Source organism: Asterias rubens, chromosome 1 (assembly GCF_902459465.1).
Source record: "Asterias rubens chromosome 1, eAstRub1.3, whole genome shotgun sequence".
In the NCBI taxonomy this organism is placed as follows: Eukaryota; Metazoa; Echinodermata; class Asteroidea; order Forcipulatida; family Asteriidae; genus Asterias; species Asterias rubens.
The window spans coordinates 17,458,656-17,484,666 of record NC_047062.1 but is presented as its reverse complement, the minus strand read 5'-3'; the positions used below and the strand labels follow the sequence as shown (position 1 = coordinate 17,484,666).

Sequence of the window (26,011 nt, the reverse complement as noted above, 5' to 3'; positions counted from 1 at the left end):
ACCTACATATTAGTGCTTAAGGGTCTGGTCATGACCAAGCAATTGGGATTCCATATTGGAAGATGGGAGAATATTAAATCAGAAGAGCCCAACAACACGGATCAATAACACAAAAAGGTCACTTTTCAACGGGGGCAACCTGAAATATTATGGCAACAAAAAAAGTGCCATCATCTGGGGGGGCTCTTAGCTGACTTCTAATCTGAGTCAAGAGTCCTCTAGTGAGCTACCCTATTAACAACCAGTAGCATCCCTAAACAGGTCTTAACACCCGAGTGGAGATGCACGTGTTCTTTACAAATTGAAACCCTATAGTTACCAGCACTTTTTTATGTAGGTTGTACATGTACCGTGCGCAATGAAGACACGCAGGGGCCACAGTCCCACCGAGGAATGTCTCACGCAGTGATTCAGGGTTTTTAAGAGTTTGTTGTGTAGCTCTAGCAAAAGGTGCACATTTTCACTCAGCCTTAGTTCTGCAATTTGAATATAATTGTGTACGAACTCTGCATTTTTCATTGCTTTACCGACTGTACTTGAATTCAAATTTAACCACAACTATGGACAATTTTGTAGCCATGAAGCGACTGGAGCCGGAGACCGCTTGCTTGTGTGGTCTCCTATACAAGTAATTTTGCGGTTTCGCGGCTCTGAAGCTGTTCAAGCCCCGAAGGCCTTGACAAAAGGCTAATTTATTTGCAAATTTAAGTACACACAGACATGTGTAGACACAAAAGGTATAAATTACAATGTATATTTTCAAGTTCTAACATAAAATTGTGTGGTGTTTTTTGTTTTTTTTTAAATTCAAGCTGCATCCATGTTGGTGTTCCTTAGAAAACAAAAACAAGTGATTCCCAATCAATGCATCAACATAAGGTAGAGTATAAAGTAACAATTCAGTCACTTCCAAACAAATGAGCAATCAATAAAAATAACTCAAGGCTGTATATAATATCGTCTGCATCTTTGGTAAGCCTTCCTTACAATGCATACAACTAGCAAGTTATAATGCACACAAAGGGAACATTATTGACCCTAAATGACTCCCTATTCAATGTTCGTTTTGGCGGTATGGATTCGTCCACTGCTTTATGAATAAGAAAAGTGAGTGGCAGGTTTACAGTGTCTACTAGTAAAAGGTCCTTCACTCCCTAAAAGAAAAAAAAGGGTAAAACAAAGGTTACTTCCTCTAGTTACATTCCAGTAGAAGCACTTACATGTACCAATGATTGGACATGTACCATAAAAAGTGTATACAAAATAATACATGTATACCCTGTTTCAAGCCAAATACATTGTAGGCCCCTAAAAGCTCCTCACAAAATATTTTGTTTGTCCCATTTTATTTTGCCCCTAATTTCCTTACACCATCCCAACTCCTTAGGACTATGCTGCACCGGCAGCCAAATGTGTACACATGTTGCTAATAGTTCACTTCAACAATTTCTACCTTTTCAAGTTCCTATTAAGATACTCCTGGGGTCGATTTCACAAAGAGTTAGGACTAGTCCTAACTTAGGACTAGTCCTAAGAGATATCAAAAATGTACAGCTAGTCCTAAGTTAGGACGGATAACTTGTCCTAACTCAAGATAAGACTAGTCTCAACTCTTTGTGAAATCCACCCCTGGGTGATCAGACCCAAGTACAATATAAATGTACATTATCTACCTAACTCATTAAGTTAGTTAGTTTCAATAAGTGAGGGTTTCTTTTTCACCAGAGCTGGTTTCTCGGGAGGAAACATCTAACACTACAATGTTCGTAAAATCCAGTTCAAACTGAACAACGTTTACGTGTTAAGCAAAGGCAAAATGGTAAAATTCAAAGGTCATCCCCCATGTTAAGTTAATCAAGCGGGGCAGCGTGTAAATGAAGTAAACTTTCACTTAATTAAATCCAAGCAGCATATCTAACAGTGTACATACACGATTTATTAGTGACATTCCAGAGGGTGTTACTATGTACACCACACCTCTAAAAAATAAAGGTGCAATATTACTTGTAGCTTGTTGAAGAAATCCAACTCTGCAGTATTTTTTCCAACTGTGTGATTGGTTTAGAACCCAGTGCAGTTTAATCATGCGTTACATGCACTCGCCAGTAAAACTACATGGCCATGTATTGCTACGGTGAAACTAAATATATGTACAGGTATGTCCATTGTTTACAAATTGTAGGCAGGCACCATGCTTAGATACTAGATACGAGCATGTGTGTGCGTGTATATTTTACCATACAGCTCTGTGGTTCTACTTGGTTGATATCTATTTTCTTCCTCCATGGTTGATCCATGCAGGAAGAGTGTAGTGGCTAGATACACATCTATACTTAAAACTTAAATTCATCAAGAAGGATATGAAAATTATCCCCATTATGGTCAATTACATCCATCCCCCCATAGGATTCAATAACCAGCACTCAAAAGTGTCCTCCGAAACGTCTTCAAATTTGAGTGCTCTTTGAGTACAGGGGAGAAATCCAGAGGAGAAAGTCTCTGTGCACAATGTACATTAATCGTAAATAATGTCCAACAATGGAACATCTTCTGGGGCTGTCTGTATTCTATTATAAATCGTCGTGTTGATGACAAGTCTTCATGACAATCCAGTGACGTAAATGTAGCACCGTATCCTTGGATTCAGATGCTGTTAATTTGATAACGGTTACTAACTGAAACTGCATTGTACAGGCCTTGAACAGCGTTCTTGCTGAAGGGCCACAGCAATTTTCCTACTGGTAATGGGCACTTTGCAGAGGGGCACCACAGCAGAAGCACTGGGCACCAGGGCAAATGCTGTGGGTACCATGGGTTAATTTGAGGCCTGATCAGACATACTGTACAAACTCATCACATACTATTTCACGTTTTAAAAACATGGCATGTATGTACTTTATACATGTATACAGTCATAACATACCCTTGAGTGAATACTCAAGAAATGAAAAATAAGTTGAAATATTGTCCTTTTTGTTTATATGTTCCTTTGAATATTTTATCAAATAAGGTATTTTAGTCATGGGATACTGTTTTGCAGCATTCCAAAGCATCTGCGTTTTTTTTCTAATGAAATTAGACAGTCTTGTTTCTATTACAGTAACGTATCAATATTATTGTATGTATTATGTAAAATTATAAGCATAACATACATTGTTTGTACAACTATGTAACTTGTTTTAGTTGTAATCTTTACGAGCACTATGCTGCATAATAAACATGTTTTATGTGCAGCTCAGACCACAATGTAACCCATGCAGTTTCATCATTGTTAGTAGAATCTAAAAAAAGCTTTTTACACCGGGTAGTAGTTAACATACCAATCCATTGCAACCCCAAAAATTTCAACGACATACAAGAAAAGAAAAGAAGAGAAAAAAACAAAGTACCACAAGGATGCCAGAATAACTGATTCAATTATGCAAATGATGAAAAAATCATCCGAGGGTCTTAGGAGTGTTAAAGGCACTGGACACCTTTGGTAATTATCAAGGACAAGTATTCTAACTTGGTGTATCCCAACATTTGCATAAAATAACAAACATGTGAAAGTTGGTCATCGAATTTGCAAGAAAAAAATGAAAGAAAAAACACCCTTGTTGCATTACTTTGTGTGATTTCAGATGCATAATAAAAGGCTTTTTGCCTAGAGTCTTTATAATTTGAGTGAGAAATAACCTCTTTCTCAGAAAACTACAAGGGAGCCGTTTCTCACAATGTTTTATACTATCAACAGCTATCCGCTGCTCTTTACAAAGTAGGTTTTTATGCTAACAATTATTTTGAGTAATTACCAATAGTGTCCAGTGCCTTTAAAGGACACCATGGTGATCAACATCCAGAAAGCCTTTATCTCATTCTGCAAGAATCCCAGTCTGTGTGTACATTGTGCAATTTAACGACAACGGTTCCCCAGCCAGGGTTCCGACACGTATGTACATCGCCTGTGATGAATGCAAAGCAATTATGAAATTATGCGGCCCAGCGATGTCAACCTATCGTTGAACCCTTACGAGCCACTCAGGCATAAACTATTCAGCGCCAACATCTTAACCTTAAATGTAAGACATACATGTACTTGACAGCTATGTATGCATCATCATGTACAATTTTAATGAACACAATAATACAGCTTAGCTGTATTTTTTTTCTCTTCTTTTCATATTCATGCAAAGCTGCCCTGATTATTAACAGCAAAGGGATTTTGATTAAATATATAATACACTGTTGCTTTTGAAACTTGGGAAAATTACTTCTTTGTAAAAGGTCCTTTAAATCCAAACTACATTGTACATAAAATATTCAGCTCAACTTAATGTTATTTTCGTTTACATTTATAAGCATGCATTCATCACAAATACGAATACTAATCAAAGGCTTTTATAAAGCGCCGTTAACCCCAAACAGAGTCCCGAGGTCCTTTACAGAGATAACAAATACCAAGACAGGACCAAAGTTAAACCTAAGAAAAGCCCAAGAAAGGCAGTCCCACAAGGGGGGCCACACGCCCGAAAACAAAATAAGAACCAAAAAATAATAATAACATGTGAAAAAAACTACATCCAGTGTGCTGACCAGTAAGTCTTGGCCCGTTACAAAACAGAACAATAAAAGAGACACTGAAATGACGGGCCTACGACCCCGGAGTAAAATGCTCGCAATCGGAAGCAAGAAATATAACCAAACAGTAGTACATGTAGCTTATCGCCCGAGCATAAATAAAGTATTAGGGTATTTCATGAACAATTTTGTTTGTTATTTTTGGTTCAGGCAAGTTCGCCCTAAACTAAAAAATATTTTAAATGAAAATATCTCGGGGGGAATTGAAGGTAGGAACTGATATTTATCTTAGAACACTGTTGTGGGATGGAGGGAAACTTGCACCAGGCAAGTACATGTAGTTCAGAAAATGTTGGGGAAAAAAACAATGTATGTATCCTTCTTGAATACCCCAAGTCCAAAATTCTACATTAAACTATGTTTCTTTTGAAAGAATATTGTAAAAATGTTGCAATCCTACATATAATTAATATAAACATGTGTACAATTCATAAGTATTATGTATAATGGTATGTAAACTCAACTGAACGTCAATTCCTACCTCGTGAATCCGAAGTAAAATACCTCATGAATCCCAATCACATTGATCTCTAAGGTACGTATTATACAGGATTGCTAAAGGTAATAAAAACGCTCATCAAAGAAATACTTCATGTCACCGCATGTACTGGGATGGTGACAATTTAGAATACTCCTTCAGTCTTTTGTGCATTGATGCCCTGTACCCTACAAACCAGGGACCAGTTTTACAGAGCTGCTCCAAGCACAAAAATAGCTGAAGCACAACTAAACTAGGAGTACCGGAATATTACAAACTATTCAGTTTAAATCCTGCTAAAGCGACTCTATGAAATTGGGTCTTGTGCGTAACTTTGGAAAACCGAATCTTCAATTTTCTTAGTCACTTTACCATGTTTACTTATTATAAAGTAAATTTACAATTTCAATTGTAAATCTACACACACGTACCAGAGTAATTAAAAATGTATAAATTATTTCATACGTATGTCACATAACATCAGTATGCATAACCCAAAATCCATCACATAGAGCACATCCTTTCTGCACGACACATTCACAGTGATGCAGTTGAAATACTGTCCAATCAAATGAAGCATTCCTAATGTTCCTTCGTCACAGACAGTACATATTTGTAGCTCTTAAAATCAGATCCCAGTGACAGCACATTAATTTTAATACACACTTCCAGCAAAATACTGGGAGTGAAAAATACCTACCTTTTGTCCACATGCATGACAGACGCATTACCACTCTAGTAATAATCCCAGCCTCAGTTCACAGGCAGACTCTCACCGCATCTCAGCAATTTCTCTTCAAACAAATGCCATTTACTCCACACTTGATCAAAAAAATCTAACCCTTCAAAGGTATTTCTGATCAACCATAGAAGAGAGAGAGAGAGAGAGTAGATGATAAAAAATACCAGCTTGGACTGTGGACCCTCTTACATGAATGCTGCAAATGAGCAAATGAAGAAGTACATGTATGGACTCAACACAGCAGTGAATGCTGCGGATGGTTTGCATGTATACATTTAGATTCGGACTGGGCTGGATTCAAGCCAGTATTCAATGACTGTATGGAGTAGAGAAGTCAGATGCTGGAAGAAATAAGATATTCACTACCAGTACAAGGTCACCAGTACACATATGTGCATTGGAATTGGGGCCGGGGTATAACGCAGATGATGCTGATAAACATCATCATACATGAACAAGGCATTGACGTCATAGCAGTCCTCAACCACCAGGCTGTGTTGGTTGGAAAGTGATTAAGTGCGCAGATGCAGGTCTCTTATTTTCCCCCCTCTCTCTCTCTCTCTCTCTCTCTTCCTATCTCTCACCATCCACATACACCTAGAGACAAATCCTATTGATTAGTGGCTCATCTAAGCTTTTTTATTTCAATACCACGGCCACAGTTTTCTTCGTATCCACGGGGGGAAACTGTATGTATGCAATCTCTCTGTGCGAGGAGTTCACCATTGACAACATATCAATACTCTGCCACCCTACTGCCGGGCCGTGCAAAGCGTTATGGCAAGCGAAATGGCGGCAGTGGTCTTGTGTACATTGCACTTATCATCCTGTTCAATCGGCTACCCTGGTAATTACTGTAGATGGCAAGAAGGAAGCAATTTTTAAAGAGTACTTTCAGGGAGACTACTCTTTAGATCTAAATACACATTACACTGTGGATAATACAGATCATGCAATGGTATTCTACAATCCCTCGAAATTTTTACAGGGTTCAATTTCATAAAGCTGCTTAGTACAAAAAAAATTGCTAAGCGCAACCGACATACATACATACATACAAGGCATTTGTAAAGCGCCACTACATGTATGTCAAGAACGCAGCGCATACATGTAACATAACTACAAGGTTACCAGTCAAAATTTCCTTGTCACTCGTACAAACTGTGCTGGTTCCCAGCTTATTTTTGCTCAAAGGAGACATTTGATAGGCGATATTTTCTGCTTTTAAGCAGCTCTATGAAACTGACCGCAAAGTTTCATAAAAGGAGAAAGTATTTTTAACCATTCTAAATAAGTATGTTTGCCTCATCATGACAGGACAACGTCTCTACGTACTTGAAATATTCACATGATATAGATTTATAACCGTCGGCAGGGAATGTACTGTTAATCCACTGAGCCTGCATCCATTTAGACGACAGTAAGTTTACCAGAAAGGACAGTCTAGTTTTACCAGAAATGAGAAAGAACATCACGAGTGGGGTTTTCCAAAAGCTGAAACATATACATGTAATGCAAGTCCTCAATACTTAAAATTGTGTGCAACACACACACTTGAGAAATCACTTCCTCTTTGGTAAAGCATGTAAAATATTGGGCACTTTTACAGTACATTGTGCATCTACATTACACACAACTTGCAACGCCTGTCAAATCTTACTGTACATGTACACACTTTTTACAGGTCATCAAACATGTCTTTTCCTGAAAATCCTTACAGTCCAAATTCCTTCTACACAGTATCATCAAATTGTCAAAGTGAAGGATTCCGAAGGACTGAGGCCAGAAGGCTCATTCACATTACCACTACAGACTAGCTAGGCCCTTTTGCTTACAGTTACACAAAGCTCAAGTCCTCCTATCCTCCAGAAGTAGAGAGTTAGAAGTTCAGAGGCTGGATCCTTATAAATCTTTCTGTGACAGGCTTCATCATCTTCTACTACATGTATGTATTTCTTTTCCAATTCCTTCTAAACTCTCTCACAACAGTCAGGCCCGATACTTGCCTCCATGCCCCCGGTCATTGCCTTGGTGCTCTTGAAATGCTCCAGTAGAAATAGTGTGCCCTTTACCAAATGCCATAGTGCCCTTGCCCCTTTAACAAAGCATACAGGCCTGCAACAGAAAACCCATTATAGCCCAAATCCTTCTAGATCCTCCTTTACAGCAATGCCCTGATAGGCTAATAATTCCTTCAGTTCGGAAATATGATTATTAAAGCAGTTCGGCTAGTTCACATTAATCATTGCTTAATCACAGGGTCATGCATTCTAATCTCATCTAACACTGGACAATTGGGCCCAACATTGTACTCTAGCCAAACTGGCTAGTCTGTACTGCAAGGGTTTGATAGCATTTTTACTTGGCTACATTTACATTGTATTGTTAATTTCTTTAATAAAATTGTGTCAGCAAAAATGCCAACAGAAATGACATGAAACAGAAAATTTAGTTTTGTTTTTAGAAATGAGGATAGTCCTTTAATTGTTTGCATTTAACATTGGAAAATTTCATATCCGGACATGACCTTTACTTTGACCTCTTTATGTAAATGGAAGTAGGTCAAACCTTGCAGCCATTTGTGGCCGCTATGGGCATTTTAGTACAAGCCGCTTGTGGCCGCTGTGGACTCTAAAGGGTTCAACTTTGGCCCTACATGTACATGTGCTTCTCAGGCTTTACATACTTAACATATCATTTTAGTAATCAAGTTGGTTGATGATGTATACATGAACGTGTACAATGTAAACATGGTGAACATTGCACACAGCTGGTTACAGTTTATGATTGCATACCAACTGATTTCAACTGTTTCCCAGCAACAAATTAATATTCAAAGCTTTGGATACTGTACACAGCCCAAACAACTCAATCCGAGTCATTGTGTACAACACAAGTAGGATGTGGGAGCCTTTAAGTTTTGCAAAATGTCTTATAGATGCACAAGATGAAGGAAAACACATAACTAAGATACAAGCTTTCATTGATTTGGAGAAGGTGGGTTTCATTATGCCACTGCTTAATCTGCGAATGACGCCGCGCACATGAGGCAGAAAAACCTGTTATTACCCACATTATTCTTACCGCCCTGTGTGTTTCCTCTTATATAGCCAGGGGTTCAACTACTGAAAGACAGGAGCTTACAACATTGGTTGGCTTGTACAATGTATCTGACGTCCTTCGCATGATCATGTATTCCTGCTAAACATAGACTACAGGCAAACCGAAGTTGTAAACAAGATCATTCGATTCAGCTCTAGATACATGTAGTTTGGCCTCAACTACAAATTCCTTACAAATGACACTCCAAATCAGCAGAAAGAACAATCCCTCTGGTTTTTTCTTATTATACATCATTAGCAGGCAGAAAAATAATGGCAAACTATTTTATGCTCGTTAAAATCAGCAGTGAGTCACACACAGAATAAATGATGGTTGAACCGGTGCACTTTGCTTCGTGCAATTCTTGTACTTGGTTGTTTTGCGCCTCTATGAAATTGGGCCCATGTCAGAGTTCCATGTTGTGGGGGAGGGGGGGTGGGGGGGGGGCAGAGAAACCCACAAGACCACAGGGCTTGCTGCTCAAAATGTTTACTGGACCACAATTGTTTTCACAAGACCCGGAATCAAAATTTGTTATACACAAATTAGACTTGTCCAGTCTATGGTCTAAATGGCCTCATGCATGTTGTCAAGTGTAAAACTTGAGCCATTCTAATGTGTGCTACATGTACAATGTACGAGCCATTGTACACGTACACACATGCAAACTATACAGCACAGTGTTTATAATATTGCAACTTCATGTTTGTACGATTCAGAAGTGTTCCACGGAATGTGTCTATGTATCTTGTCAATATCTGTATGGAGGGTGACCTTATCCCATCCAGGTCAAACGTATACATGTACGTAGCATCCCTCATCCGGATCTGGTTCTGGCTGTTATGAGGGTTGCCCAGCATGAATCTACTGATATTACTTAGCCTCCTCAGATGCAGACCTTTGAAAGATAATTACAATTCCTTTACACACTTCACTCAAACGGAATATATGATATTGATACAATGTACGCATGTATCCAAACTAAATTTACTGCACATTATGCCTATTCATTAATATCCCTGCGCTCACAGCTTGGGAAATCATGCAAGATTAGAACATGTACTGTACAACAATGTAGACAGTGATACAATGCAACACAAACTGGAAACACTTGCCAGTTTGTTTTCCTGCGGTATTATAAGTGCAAAAATAAGTTAATGGCCCGACGTTTTGACCCTAGCGGAGTCTCAAAGGTTAAACGTCTATACAACACACACAAACTTTACTAATGTTAAAACAGTAAGCAGTCAAGTGGAGAGGAGGAAGACTATGCTAGGGTTGAAATGTCAGGCCATGAAACTTTTTGTATTTTTGTTCTTTAAATTTGTCACATTAATTCCAGTCCTGAGATTTCCATTAACTGCACAATGAATAAAACAACCAGAAAAACACAACAAACAGAAATAACAATTTGGTTCTTTATGAATTATGTGACCGATTCATGCAGCACCTTTATAAAGGGTTTACAAGGTGCTACGGTGCATTCAGCAGCCACTGCTACAAACCAGGGCAAACCCAAACTCTTCTTAGCAATAAATGAACTGGGTTCTTTACGTTATGCATCACACAACACACAGGACCGATGGCTTTATGTCCTATCCAAAGTACGAAGCAATTGTTGTAGTATTTTGTCAATTGTACATAATCTTTTAAATTATTTTCTGTAAACACTTCCCTTTAAAATGTTTTTATAGTGTATATTCTTGTTGTGTATCTTTTAAACTCAATTGTTGTAGTATTTTGTCAATTGTACATAATCTTTTAAATTATTTTCTGTAAACACTTCCCTTTTAAATGTTTTTATAGTGTATATGCTTGTTGTGTATCTTTTAAACTCAATTCAGCCCTCGGGCTGCGACGTTTGAATTTTTAATAAACCAATATAATTATAATAATAATAATAATAATGGTCAAATGTCCTGCTCAAGAAATATATGGTCAGAGCCTTACAGAATGACATGGCCTCTGTGGCCTGCATGTAATTCCAGGCCTGACACAGGACACAAGCATTACAATTTATTCATTTAAGTGTAAAGATGGACGATACCAGTTGCCTGCAGTTATCTTGACGTGCGCATTTATAACATAAACGCTTGATCATGTACACGGTATGTATCTTGCAGGACAAAGGTACATACATCAGTGAGCGATTTCCCTTGCATACATTAGCAGAACAAACTGCTAAGTATGTACACAAAATGTTTCAACTGCTACCCAAAAATCAGGATTTGCAAATTTCTTGCTACACTGTAGATGCAAAACTGCCCAATCCTTGCAGTGACTGAACTGCCTAAATCCTGCCTCTTGCGGTCACAGCTGATTTCATAGCATTCGTTATTATATTTTGTACAGTGCAATGGTTATAGAACCCCTAAATGCCACAGGCACTAACGCTAGCAGGTACTGGCGAAGGTGATTTCAATGGCAGACAATGATTGAACACACACTCTCTCAGTACACTGCAAGAAGAATCCAATGCCTGAACTTAATTCATCAAATCACGAGTAAACCGAAATACATACATGTAGTCCACATTAATTCTGTGGATTAAAAGGTGACCATGAACTGTAATTCAGTTCATATGTAAAGCAAATCTACGTTGATACTGGGCCAAAAATTTCAAAAAGCTGTTAAGCAGAAAATACTTCTTGAAAAATGTCTTTGCTAATCAAAAATTGAGTGGGGCACCAGCCATAACAATGCAAACTTAATGTAACTTTGGCTGGTACCCTGTTCCTGCTAAGCAATACTAGTCTGTGCGTAGCAAATTTTTGTGCTTACAGGCTTTATGAAATTGGGCCCTGGTGTGTACATTATGAACGCTGACAATCAGCAAGGAAGATAACTGAAGAGTAACTAATTCAATTTTATTTGTGACCAGAGGTTGCAACATGCAGCCTTCCCCCTCCCCTTTGTTAACAGCTGTTTTTTAAATTATTTCATTTATGCTCCATGACATTAATGAATTGATGTTTGACGATATTAAAAGCAAAATCAGAAATTTTTGGTTTTAAAGGAATAAAACAGTGCTTAAAAATTACATTTTTTATTTTTTGTTCCCCTAAAAGATTTATTTCATGGTTTAAATCTATCAATTTCAATCAAACATAGAAGTAACACAGAAATTATCACTGTGCTTTTCAAAAAATATTGTGATTAAAACCAGTAATTCATCTAAAATTTGTATTTTTTAAGAAAACCTGTGAATGTTAACATTCATGTTCAAGCATAGTGTGTCGATGGATGATACTGCTTTACTGGAACAGCATGCACCTGCCTTTACAAATTTATAGGCATTGCAATTAAAGCAGACAAGTCCTTCGAGACCATCAAAATAAAGGTATCACTGCTGCAGTTATCTTTTGTACAATGAAAAGCACAGTACAGTATTTAATATCGTTTTCACTGAAATCTTGATAACCAAATAGTAATACTGCTTTTATTTGACTGAAAAGGGCGGGAAAACACTCTCTTACAGTAACACTTTCCTGTCTTTAGTGTCGGCAAGTGTACACAATTGTCTGCATTTCTGTTAAGACTGTCAGTGTACAGTGAATGAATGGCGATATGATAAATTGTAATTGTAATGTTTACTTAATAAGGGACTACTCTGGCTGGTCATTCTACAGCGGCAAACATGTAGACGGCAGTATACGGCGCGGTATTTAGTGTACTCCATTATCCCTCTATAATGAAGGAAAGTTTCAATGAGGTTAAAATAAATATTGTCTCACTGAGTGGCAATGTGTAATATGAATCACACGCATGCATTCATATCATGTAAGCTCTGTGGTGCATTTATTAACACCATTAAAGGGACAGTGCATCACTGGCAGGCCTGATACTTCACGGAGGCAACGGAGGCGATTGCCTTCGTTGCCCCTTGTCATTGCCTTGGTGCCCTTGGAATGTTGCAGTATAATGCCTTGGTGCCCTTGCCCTTTCAAAAACGAAGCATACAGCCCTGCACTGGTACAGAAATGACATGATGATTCAACCAAATTTTACCATTTAAAAGTTAACCTATGTGTACACTTCACTATACAAGTAAAAGTGGTGCAAATGAGAAATTATGTTAATTTATTATGTCAAATGTTATAGTCTTTCCAACTATTCAGCCTATCACTTACAGTACAATATACTTACATGTACATGTAAACCAAATTTATGTGGTGTAAAGCAAGTATCAAATTAAATTATTCATTATTGTCAGTATTATTTGGCAAAAATTATTATTTTAAAAACAAGAAAACAACATGGGCAGTCAAAATAAATTAAAACTGTAATTGTCAATTGTCATGCAAATTACTCTTCGAAAGTACCCTTATGTGGCCACAATTAGTCAATGACCACAAATAGTAATGATGCATAAAGACTGCTTGATTATGGACTCGTATTCGCAGGTTTGGTTGCACTTGAAAGCAAATTCTTGAAAACTGTGACGTTGCAATAAATGTATTCAACCTAAAGGATTCTCTTCCCCTGCTTTAATAACTAATACCTTTGGCATTTTTACTAACGAACCCTCTTGAATTCCTGTTCCAACAGCGTACAGTAACTCCGATATGAAACTCGGACTGATTCGGCATGCAGGTCTGCCTTGCATGCAAAGCATCATTGATTCAGTTCGATGCGGGCTTTATACCGAGTTCAACTGAAAACATGCTGCTGGAGCTTAACTGATTTAGGATGGTACCCAGGTTAATGCCTCAATGTTCCACACAAGTCATTTTACAAGGGTTTACATTTAAATTTGTAACTTTTAAAATCAGTACACTTGCACATTATGCATGTTGCCGGCATATTTGGCCCTTGGGGGAAACAAAAATTATGTGTAGTACAAGTACTGACATGATGCATGTCAGGGCTTTTCATTTTTTTCAGGCAATAGCAAATTTACTATGTATGTACATAGTAGCTTCTAATAGGACCAAAAACCCTCTAAAATCAGACTAAATAGGAAGAATGTCAATGCCTGTAGATGTAGGTTTAACCTTACAGTGGAAGGAATCGAAAGGATACGTGTTTTTATTAGTATGTCTGACCATTAGATGCACATGTATGAATCTGGTACTTTATGTACATGTATGTGAAATAAGCTTTGACTTAAAATAATAAATATCCATGTTATAATGCATGTATCTGAACCTAAATCATCTAACAAGTGATGAGTTGCCTGACTTTGTGCTCAAGTTTTTCAAGAAGACCACAATTACACATGTGGGCAATTCCACGGTAACGAAAGGACGCCAATGGTGTCCTTCCGTTGCCGACCGTATTAATATTCATATTTTATAAACTAAAAGTTTTTCAGCCAAAAAGAGGAGGCCATTTTGAAGGCAGTCATTGATAAAAGAAACTGTGACAATTGCTTGATGTAACTAATTAAACTGTTAATGATATCCATTATTTAAATGTTGTTTAATGAGTCAAAACGTCCTTCCGTTACCGTGGAATTGCCCATGTACAAAAAAAGGTTGATTGCTTTTTGCACATATTATGGTACATCAAAGTTCATAACTTTGAATTCCCTCATAATGTATGCAAAGTTCCCTTTGTTTAAAGGGAAGGTACACGTTTGGTAATTACTCAAAACACATATTAACTTAAAAACTGACTTGGTAACTAGCATTGGAGAGCTGTTGATATAATGATAGTATAAAACATTGTGGGAAACGTCTCCCTCTGAAATAACATAGTTTTTGAGAAAGAGGTAATTTCTCACTAAAATATTAAAGACTTCTAGCTAGAAGTCTTTTATTCCTATCTGAAGCACACAGATTCGTCCAACAAGGGTGTTTTTTTCTTTCATCATTTTCCCCCAACTCTGATGACCAATTGAGCTCAATTTTTTAGAGGTTTGTTATTTTATGCATGGTGAGATAAATACCAAGTGAGAACACTGGTCTTTGACACTTACCAATAGTGTACCTTCCCTTTAAACAAACAAATAGGGGGGGGGAGAGGAAATGTCCCAGCATTTCAGCTTATGTGGTTGCACACCTGATTTCCTAAATACATGTATACCCAAAGAAGTATGGCACAAACAAGTGTACAATGCAAAATTAAGAGGTTCATTGCTGTACTAGATTCATAGTTTTACACAGCAAGTTTGTGTTTTATAACTGTAGCATGGGAATAAGACCCAATCAAGCATGATCACATGTAGGACATGATGAACCCGAACAGACATGCTCAACAGTGCATGAAGACCACGGACTACACTTTACATTACAATGCAAATTTATGGTTTTTTTACTGTTTACTGTGCCCTGATTATGACAACAATGGGGAATACCCTTCAAACTTCCTGATGTTACAAAATTTTTCATTCTGCTCACAGTGCATACATTGTACACAAATGTACCACATGTTGTTCCCCCCAAAAAATGTACATTCTGCCACAGTGCATACACTGGACATTGTGCAGAAATGTATTACATGTAATGTACTGAAAAAAATACATTCAACTGCATGGCAATAGACAAGTATGTGTTGATTGTAAAACATTTAACAGCCTGGGAAATGTATGTCAAAGTCCAAGAGAAAGATTGTTCACTTGTTCCTTGATGTAGATTGGATATTTTCTGGTTCAATGGATCATAACTTCAATTCAAACTTATTAGTGCACAGCCTACATGACTTTCATTAACTTTATAAAGCAATTGAATGCATAGCTGTACTTTATGATACATTATGTACCATGAACAAAATGTGTACTTTTACATTTATGTTGAAGAGTATGTGACATAAACAAGAGGAACTGAGAACTATGTGGTCTTGGAAACCTCATTAAAACCTTGTTTAAGTCAAAACATGTTTGGACTACCTACAAACCAACAATCTGAATCATTTCAGCAACAGATCATTGACAGATGAAAAGTACTATCAGTATCAAGATGCTGTGAAAACTGTGGCTTATAAGCGTACAAGAAAATGCGAACAGTTTTGTTCAAAAGCTTGTCACGTACATACATCACCTCTGGAAAGGTCAAACCCTCTATGCAAAGTACATATAAGACTTTGTACGTTGTGCACTGCACTTCACAATTTTCAGCAACGTACTATGTATGTTCACAGAATTTACTCTGTTTTATATCAAAGTTTCAGTTGAATGAGAGTCAATAGGGAAATAAACTACATTTGCTAGATTCATTCATTCAAGGGTTGAGTAAAATAACTATTTTAAAGCAACTTTCCTTTAACCACCTTTAACCTGAACCACCATCAGGTGTTCTGTTTTGTACCCTAAAGTACATGCAGCTAAATGCAGCAAAATGCAACAGATGACTCTGTTGCATACTGTGAAGTTAACTGGATTTTTTTTACCAGTCTTGGCAATTGGGCTTAATTTACACTATCGATACTGTAGCAAAAAGTGTAGGCTGGTTAAAGGTTTATCTTTTTATTGGTCAATCCTGAGATTGACGTAAACAGAGTGGACTCTTGAAATTACAAAGACTACTGGTACCATAACAAACAATATCGATAGTTTGATAAGTTGTGTACACTTTACCCTATTGATCCAAATGCACAAAATACATGTAGATTATGCACAAAAATTGCAGCATACAGGTGTGCACTCTTTAGTTCTGATACACAAACATGTACTGTACCCTTTGGAACAAAGTACACAACAATTGGCGCTGAAAGATTTCACAAAGGATGCCACACCCATTATGTAGGTTAAGATTTTAGTACATTTTAAAAATATGGTTCCCTTTTATCAGTTTGAGGAAACATTGATTCAGAAAACAGAAGTTCAATGTATTACACATTAAAAGAGTGTCTGTGAGGGGCAGGCACATGTACTGCTCAAGCACACTTGCTGCTGTCTATCTCAGTAGCTGTCTGCTGGGCTCAGACTGTCTGACTATGTCAAGGTGCGGCAACAGTTCTGAAGCAGATTTCGTTCTTATAAAGCTGGTACTTTTGTACCACACATCATGTATGCCTGTTACACTAGACTATTCTCCCCTGCTACATGTATGTACTTGGTGCTTCGTGTACACACGTAAACAATGAGAATTAATTCATTCATGAAGAATTTACCGTATATGGAAGCCGGAGTTACAATGTACGCATCCCCTCCCCTCCCTCATTAAGCAAGCAAAGAGGCAGGTGATTTCACTCATAGGGGCCCCATCACTGCGTGTACTCGTACTTCATGAACCACAATGAAGCTCAGACCAAAGACTCAATTCTATACTCAAATAACTCAACTGAGGCATCTTGACCTAATCTTACAGATCTAAATGTTGATAGTATCCCCTTTGAATGTCAACTAATATAATTACAGGTGCAATGAGATGGACAAACCAATTGTTTGTTGTGAAGAACTCAATGTACCAAGGTGTATTGATAGTGTGGTTGCATGCAATCTTGAGGTCAAACAAATCTGTTTGTTGGTATATTTTACTACGGCAGTAATCACAAGTATCAGCGATATTGCCGTGGTGCAAACACAATAACCCGCCCCACCCCAAATGTTGCACTTGGCATCAAGTTATTAGCTGGAGAACATAATAACAACATGACAGGCCTGGATTTTCAACTTTGAGAGGGCAAGGTCATTCTCATCTTGCAACAGGGTCACGTATTTTTGAAAATCTCAAAGCATATGGGAAACTTTTGAAGGGGCACCAAGGCCCAGGGGCAACTGAACCCATCGCCTCCATGGCCTTTGTGTAATTCCAGGCCTGATGATCCCTTTAGCCCTTTTCACACGGCCAAAATGTAGCCAGGGTTCTATTGCTACAAAATTTTCGAGCGTGGATTTTGTGACTGATTTTGTGAGCTTTCACACTGCAAAGTTAAAAAACTAACAACCCTTGTGTGACACTGAGAGTGATATGACAAGTTGTTAATCCTGATCACCTTAAATGGACAAGATAGCACCCACAATAGCATGCGCTGTATGGGTATTTTCACCTAGAACGTCGTTCAATAAACAAGGGTTCCTTTCACACGATGATGTATTGTAGCCCACGTCCTTGGTCAAAACTTCCGCTAGTGTAAGATTTACTCGTAGGTTCGGACCTCTAACAAAATATAGCAATGTTGGACAAGATTTGGCAAGGGACCCTGGACACTCCAAAAATTATTGTCCTTTCACACTAGGTGCATTTTGTAAAATCCACAGTAACACTTCATGATAGACATGGTTTGTTTCTACCTCCATGGTTTGATAGAATTTGACTGAAATGGCACAAATGCCCGGTCAAAGAGCAAACAAGGCAAATGCAACAATTAGCTCTTCTGATGTTACTCCCTAATCCGTACCCATCCTTAACTTTGTCTGTGGAGAAAGAGGAAAAAAGTTTGCTGACTCCACTCTATCACAGACATGTCTACATGATGTAGGACCTGTGAAGTACAGTGGTAAACAACAATTTACATGGCTAATGAATGAAGTCATTCTTGTCCTGCAGAATTAAAAGAACAGTCAATTAAGTTTAATGATGCATATATGACCTGGGTTGTTTACCTAGTAAAGGATTACAAAAAGCATGAAGGCCGAAAAAAAAGTATCACCCCATATGCGAGTAATAGAGTTCAGACAAATTGTCTGTTTGACAACTCAACAGTCTCACTCAGTAGACGGACGCATCAGACAACTCAACGACTTGTATGGTCAACTGTAAGACAAGTTGCAAGTAAACTCTAAAACCTTTACTTCAGCTGAGCACCAAAGTTGTGTAGGAAAACACATACCATCAGGTTGGGCTTTCGTCTGTGGTGTTACTAACTGTTAAGGGCCAGTCACGCTGCAGCGATAACAAAAATGGTAACGATCAGGACGCAAAGAGAGTGCATTCTATTGGTTAACTTGCTCTGCGCAGAACACATGCACGTTTATTCCACCAATCGAGAGCTGCATTGTTAACGTTCTCGTTTTCGTTCTCGTTATCGAGGCCAATGTGACCGGGCCTTTAGTCAGTGATCTTGATAGTGAACACCAACATCCAATTATAAATTCAACAGATGTGATAATCGAAAGCCTCGGTTCCTCCAGATAGGAGGAAGGATCAAGAGTAAGGAGGTTCGAGGTTTACGATTATCGCAACTAGGCCTACACCAAGTCTAACATTAACATTTACAGATAACATAATCATATCTAATTCTAATGACTTCACAGATTTTTCAATTTTAAGTGGCCCAATTTCTTTGCTCTTCTTACCATTAGCAAAGAATTGGAGCTTGCAGAAGCAGGGAATTCCCCGCTTACATTTCATCAAGCGCATTTTGCAGGTTAGCAGGGATTTTTTTGAAGTGTGCGTGTATGCGCCACATACATTCATGTGTACGTAACTAGGGAATATTTGCAGTTATCTGAAAATCGGCGGTAAGCAGAGCCATGAAATTTGGCACAAATCAAGTTCGCATTTAATTGTATAATTAATTTAAATTGTAGCTGAATCCTCAATGCACTGAACAATAAAAACAATAAATGATTGTTTATACTTGGCCTGTCTTACCCTTTATTAAAGCCAGAGGCTGGAGTTCTACGCTGTTCTTTGACCGATATTTCGATGATCCTTGTGATTTTTTCTGTTTCCCCTTTCGCATTGACTTTTTTGTGAAGGGGTCGATTTTGTCCACTGCTGGCCCAGCTGACATTGTTTTTACTACGACTGGTGTTGGGTTAGCTGTTTGCTAATGTTGAAACCATTGGTTAATTTATTTCCAATCTCCTTGCCTTGGTAATCCGTCAAAACAACCCAGCCCACATTCGAATACATGAAAAGGCATACATGTACATGTGCAATGTGGTAAATGCAATGGTGGCTGCAATAAATCCTTTAGAACCCGATTTCAAGGGCCAACAAACACAACAAATAGCAACGTTACTCAGTTTCATCCGTGTCAAAAATCCTCAACATCACATCCAGCTGATAGCAGAAATATTCCAGTTTCTAAAATCTCCAGAGTTGCAAGTACTTTTTGAAAGGGGCATAAGGAATGCTATTTTTAACGTAAATACTTGGAATCGGTTCTTATTCCTGCATATTTTTACATGGAGCTGATAGAGTTTGTGTTGCTATCTGTTCGCCGTGAGGTCAGACCATGTGACGCGTATAGCCTTGTGTGATTGGCTTACATAAAAGAAGTTCCCGGATGATAGCGGTATTCATGACGTAGCCGGTACAGAGGTCAAATGCGACCAACAAAAAAATATACCGTACACAAAAACGGATCTCTACATACATTGCATGATGTGCTGTTGTACTCCGCCTATCGGTCGGTGCCGCCTCTACTAGACAGGCACCGGGATCACAATTAAAACACAGCTAATTGCCAGGTTTCATCCTCGATGTAAAGAATATGCATGTACCTAGCATAGGTTTTTTTTATTGGGGAGGGTCGCAAGTATCATAGCTTTATGGGATGGGGATTATCCCGGCTCACAGCTGGTGACTTTTCTTGTGGATGCAAAGTTTGAAGACGTTTTGCGCTATTAAAAGTGAATTTACTGTCAGTCTTTTAAATTGGCAAATTATAATGAATAATTGCCTTAAGAGAGCTATTATTGCTTGTTAATTTGTTTTTATATTTAATTGACAATAATGATTGCCAAAGTCGGAATTTTAAACGGGAGTATTGGTACCTTTAATACTGGATGTTTCTAAAGGCGATGTCATGCATAAGTTAAATTTTTCCCCTGCCTCTAACAAGAAGTCTGCAATCCGTGGACATTATTATATCTCAAGCCATAACAAGTGACATACCCCCCCCCCCCCCCCACCTTCATTGCAAAATCATGTTATTATTTACGTGGGCACAATTAAAAGGATGTAACGAACTTAGGCTGCTATACAAGAGTGCGTGATTTTAACACACAGCATCCACAAAAACGAACTGATAAGTTAATTAACCACATTGGCACGATGTCATTCGATGTGTATGCACTGATAAAACCATTTTTGATCACGCGTCAGTGCCCCATACCTGAAAAAAAAGTGAACGTCTTTCTGCACCCTCAAAATAGGCCCCTCTCCAAAAACATCCCACAAGCCCTCGGCGCGCTTAGTGGTGTTTTTTATGCAACTGAGGGTAAAACAAATGAGAGATAGGCTCAGGATTTTTTTAATTTTATTTATAATGTAACATTTATGATTTTGTATTTTTAAAGGCACTTACTGCATAATGTTGAGACACACCAAGTGAGAAGACTAGTCTTTATTACCAAAGGTGTCCAGTGCCTATAATAACAAAAAGTATACATTTCGAAATGAGGAATGATGACATCTGGCCGGGACTGGGGGGGGGGGCGTGCCCCGTGACCCCTATATAGTTATACAACATCATCACTGGGTGTCCAATCATCTGGGAAACTGTAGAATGAAGAACACAAAATATCAGTAAATAAATGTATGCTGTTCCAGTCGACATTAACAATTAGTGTCGGTTGTCAAGCAGTAACGAAATTATTTGGCCTAGGTTTTGTGAAATGGTGGAAGAGGGACGGGTCCGAGATGTGGGTGGTGCAGGTACGGTGGGTGTGGTGTGGAAGCCGGGGGTTTGAGGCGGGCGAGGTGCAAGGGTGCGTATGGTATTTTGAGAACAGGAAATCTTCTGATCGAAAGATTGGGGCAATTAATTAATTTGTTTGGTTCTAGTTTGACAAAGTGAAATCAATTTAACTGCAAACAAATCTACTTATCAAGACTTGTTTTCTCGATAGAATATTCCGCAGTGCACGTTAGGAACCCCTCTGCTTATCACAAGAAAAAGAAAAGAAGAAAAAATTGTGGCAATAATTATGTAGTGTGCAAAACAAGCGACACATAATGAATGTTAAGACGATCCCATTATTTCTCATGCCAATAATTAAGAGGAAAGGGACTGTGATGTTGTTTTGGGCGCAAAAAATTATTGACATTTCTATCTTAATATTGGATCGTATTATGGAGTTATCGTCTTGTTATAAAAGGTGTAGGCCAAAGGCAGTTTTTTCGAAATGGAGTCTGATCGAGTGAGTTTATTTTGGGGATAAAGCCCACAGCTCAAATTCAAACGGCCCACCTTCCACAAAAAAAAATATATATATATTTCGTTTGCTTTCAAACGACTGAGAGACTTTTTCAAAGTATTTTTGATTCTCTCTCTAGCATTTAGCAATGGTTTTGGGACTTGCACCAATTGGTGCAAAAGGCGCATGTCCCATGTGTTCGGTGTTAGGGTTTCACCGCGCCATTCGGGACATACCCGCACACCTTGACTAAAGGGGATGATTTCATTTTGTTTCCTGGTGAACGAGGTTAGCTCAAAATCGTGATTCTGGTTCTTACTATAGGGCGCCCTCTTTTGAATGATCCCGCCAGAGAAAGTTGTGCATGTTTAGGCAAAATAAAAGGTGGCTTCAGTTTAATAATTTCCGATTCATTGCCTTCATGGTTTTTGTTAATCAGTGTCAGTATAAAAGACCTTTGGGCAGCAATATTATGTACTCTTCAAAGTAAAGGGTATATAATTGGTGTAAAGATGGTATTTCTGACAAAGTTTGTGCCATTAATCCAGTTATCAGTTTTTCTTGGCAGAATATGTTGGTCAATGTTTGTAATAAAAAAAGTACGTTTCATAAACAAGATGTTTAGATGTATGGATTATGTCATGTGCATGTTTCCGTGACCATAATTATACTTTAAATAAAATATTTTGGAAAAAACAAGCTTTTCTCTTACTTTAATCAACACAAAACCACTAACCATCACAACACAAAGAGAACAATTTTAGCACAAAACTATCCGTAAAAAAAAAAAAACCTTTATTGATTACAGAGATTTCCTTCCATTCTCTATGCTGAGATGAATGAAATTACCACATTCTGAAAAGTCAGTCAAGCCAATAAATGAGTAAGGAGTTTGAACTTAGTAGGAATTTGTTAATGGTATCTAAAGCAAAACACTATTTGGTGGCAAACTCCACTTCAAACAAAAACTGGGGCTATGAAACTTGACCATCTTATTGTTTCATTGGACTTCCAAATAAATTTAACCTATAGTTATTCCATGGTTATTCTTTCTCAAAAACAATGAACACTTGGCAAAAGACAGTTCAAGAAGGATAGCTTCAACTAAATTTATCAAGTTCTTCTTTCATTTCTTTTATTATTTTACAACCATTTGAGGTACACATTGGGCTCATAAAAAACGTTTTCACAATTTATTTTCAAGACAAGAGAGAGATTTTAATTTCGTATTTATATCTCGGTTCAATAGACCCCCTGCCAGACCATAAACAGCGCCCTCACTGAGGACAGTAAAGATCTAATCATGGCTGAGAATCGTACAAGACGTGTCGGCTTTTCTGTTGTTTGACCTCAGCAGTCAATACAAGGGGTCTATTTAACCCTAAAATAAACAGAAAATTACAAAATAATTTATGCAAGAAAAGCAAAGAGAATCAAAACCAACAGCCCTTTTGAGATATGACGCAAACTAAGGGAGTGTACTCTGGATTGGGTGTCTATGTCTACAGACCAATTTGCCCAAACCACAACATGACATACTGCCCTGGTTCTACCATAACATCTCAAAATGGCTTAAAGCATGAGAAGCCATTATTTAGGTTAGGATATAAATCTTTAACAATCTGCCAATATTTTACAACAATATACATTCCACCTAAGAAAGGATGCAATAGTTAATTAAGTTGCTGTAAATCCTAAATTAGAACAATGTAAGTCAAATGTCATCTTTGTAAAGTATGTTAAAGTGTTTGTATCATTCAATACCCAATCAATATACAATAATTTCTAAAAAGCATTTATAAGCACCTCTTCGGAAAACAGTGTTCTCTGGCCAAATGCCAGTTAAAACACCTGTGGACCAGTCAGACTTATGCCAACTAGTCCGACTGGCTAGCTGATTGCATGCCACTGCTACATATGTTAACCACTAATTGTTCATATTGCTTCAACTACACAGTGCCATGCTTAACACAAATTAGAAGGAAATTCCAAATATGGACCAGTCCCCAAAAAAGCTGGCAGACCAGTGAAATGACAAGCTACCTGGGCCCAATTTCATGGCTCTGCTTACCGTAAGCACAGAATCGGCGCTTACGGAAGCAGGGAATTCTGTGCTTACAGCAAGCGTATTTCACGGGTTAGCGGCAAATTTTGGCTTCTGCGCGTGCGTACTTCACGTTACTAGGCATTCTACGCTTACAAGGCTAGCGCAGAAATTCGGCGCTTGCACGGAAGAGGGGAATCGCGATCGTAAGCGCAGAATTCGGCGGTAAGCAGAGCCATGAAATTGGGCCCTGGTCCAGCTGGCTGAAAAAGTTAAGGACAAACCCTTGATAGCCCTACAGTTTTGGAAATCTTATCAAGCAAGTTTGCAGGCTACTTTTGAAAACCCAAAAGCAGATGATGTAAAAACCTCTTAAATGTCCAGGGTGGGAGGCTGGTGAGGCCAGTGATAGAGAGGTTCGAAAGAGTCTAATGTATTGGCAAAACAGTAAAAGCTGATTGTAAATGACCTTTAAATCTGTGAGTGAAAAGAGGGCTACATTTCACACAGAGCCAAGTAACGAATCTTAACTGATTAGCAAAGTGTAATGTCATAATACAAATCACTATGGCAATAATTACCACTCATCTTAAAACGAATCTTAGTGCTTTGAGAAAAACTTAGTTAATTTTAAAATAGTAAACAGTCCACAATCTTTAATATTGTATTTTGTTCCAGTTACTCAAAAGACATTTCTAATTACCTATATTACTAATAAATTTGTGCACAACATTTTTTTCATAATTTGGTCCAACCAAAAGATAGAGTAAAATAAACATGCAGTCATTTACTTGTTCTTGGTGTCTTGCACTGTACTGGGTTTGACAGGAGCACAACACACCATTAATACCCATGTACTTACAAGAGTGGGATTAAGTTATATTGCAAGCACTTTGTTTTACGATCTCTAGTTTGAATTTTGTCTGTAAACACAATAAGGTACTCTAATGCAGTGTCATAAATATTTCAAGTCAAAATAAATTTCCCTCTGAACGTTAATTTAGTTTTAGTTCTATAGACATGACTACAGAGATCAAAGGAAGGTTGCTCAATGCGCATTGCACAGCCACGCATTTCCCATTGTTTTGTCATCTTAACACCTCTAGGATGGCAGTGTGAAGTCACCAATGCATAAGTTCTATTGATCCAGCAAGATCTTTCATACCCTCAGAGATGCCCCTTCCCAAAATGAAAAAAAGACAGAACCCCCCCCCCCCAAAAAAAAAAAAAAAAAAAAAAAAAAATCAGTGTAATACTCTTCTTAAAAGGCTTAAAATACTTCTACTATTAGTTTAAGCCCAACAGAATAATCGACCTGGGCAAAATTTCCTAGAGCTAGCTGCTCAAGCACAAAAAGTAGCTCAGCACAAAATAAGTATGCTTACCACAATGAGCATACCAGCAAAAGTACCATTTCACATGTACAATTTATGACTGGTGTCCTGCTCCTTTTCGCTTAGCATAACATTGTACAAGGCAAATGATCCCTACACTCAGCTGCTAAAACCAATTCTGCTCAAACTCCAGGCAGTCTGAAGAGTACCAAGATCTCTGAAGTATTTACAAGTAATTTAAAAAAATTGCTTTTTGTTCTGACAACCGACACTCAACAACTGGACACTCAACAACTGGGTAAGCTGATATCACAACAGCCAACCCTGGAAGACATGGGTACCGACTAAAGCTTGGTTCATACTTCCTGCGATAGACCGATCCACTAAGCTCCGCCCAATTGCGTATTGACCAATCACAACGCAACGAAGGTCCGACAAATAAGGTCCGACATGCGCGCGCGTATCTTGGCGCGCACGGCAGAGTTGTGCAGAAAGGCTTTGGAGAGCCCCACGTGTTCTTGCTCACACGTGTGTCGTGGGCGGAGCCTACTGGATCGGTGTATTGAGAATGCGAAGCGAATTTTGACTTCACAGGGCTGTTTCCGCAGCGAATATTTTGCTGTTGCAAATTATTTGTTGCAAATTGAGATGTCAAAATTTGCATTCGCAGTAAGTATGAACTGGGCTTTATACAAAACACAGGGCAAAAAATTGCAAT

At 38.2% G+C, this 26,011-nt stretch overlaps 1 protein-coding gene across 2 annotated transcripts in view; it reads right to left on the bottom strand.

The window, feature by feature from the left end:
- The window catches only part of LOC117298970 (serine/threonine-protein phosphatase 2A 56 kDa regulatory subunit epsilon isoform-like), a 57,888-nt gene extending 37,893 nt beyond the window's left edge, over positions 1-19,995 (bottom strand). The window contains exon 1 of one of the 2 annotated variants that reach the window (XM_033782405.1): positions 19,421-19,995. In XM_033782405.1, coding sequence (XP_033638296.1) covers positions 19,421-19,562 — 142 coding nt within the window. In that variant the 5' untranslated portion in view covers positions 19,563-19,995. Of the gene's footprint in view, positions 1-5,798; positions 6,266-19,420 lie in introns of those variants that run through there. The other variant, XM_033782471.1, reaches the window with a different exon arrangement.
- Between the last annotated feature and the right edge of the window lie 6,016 nt (positions 19,996-26,011).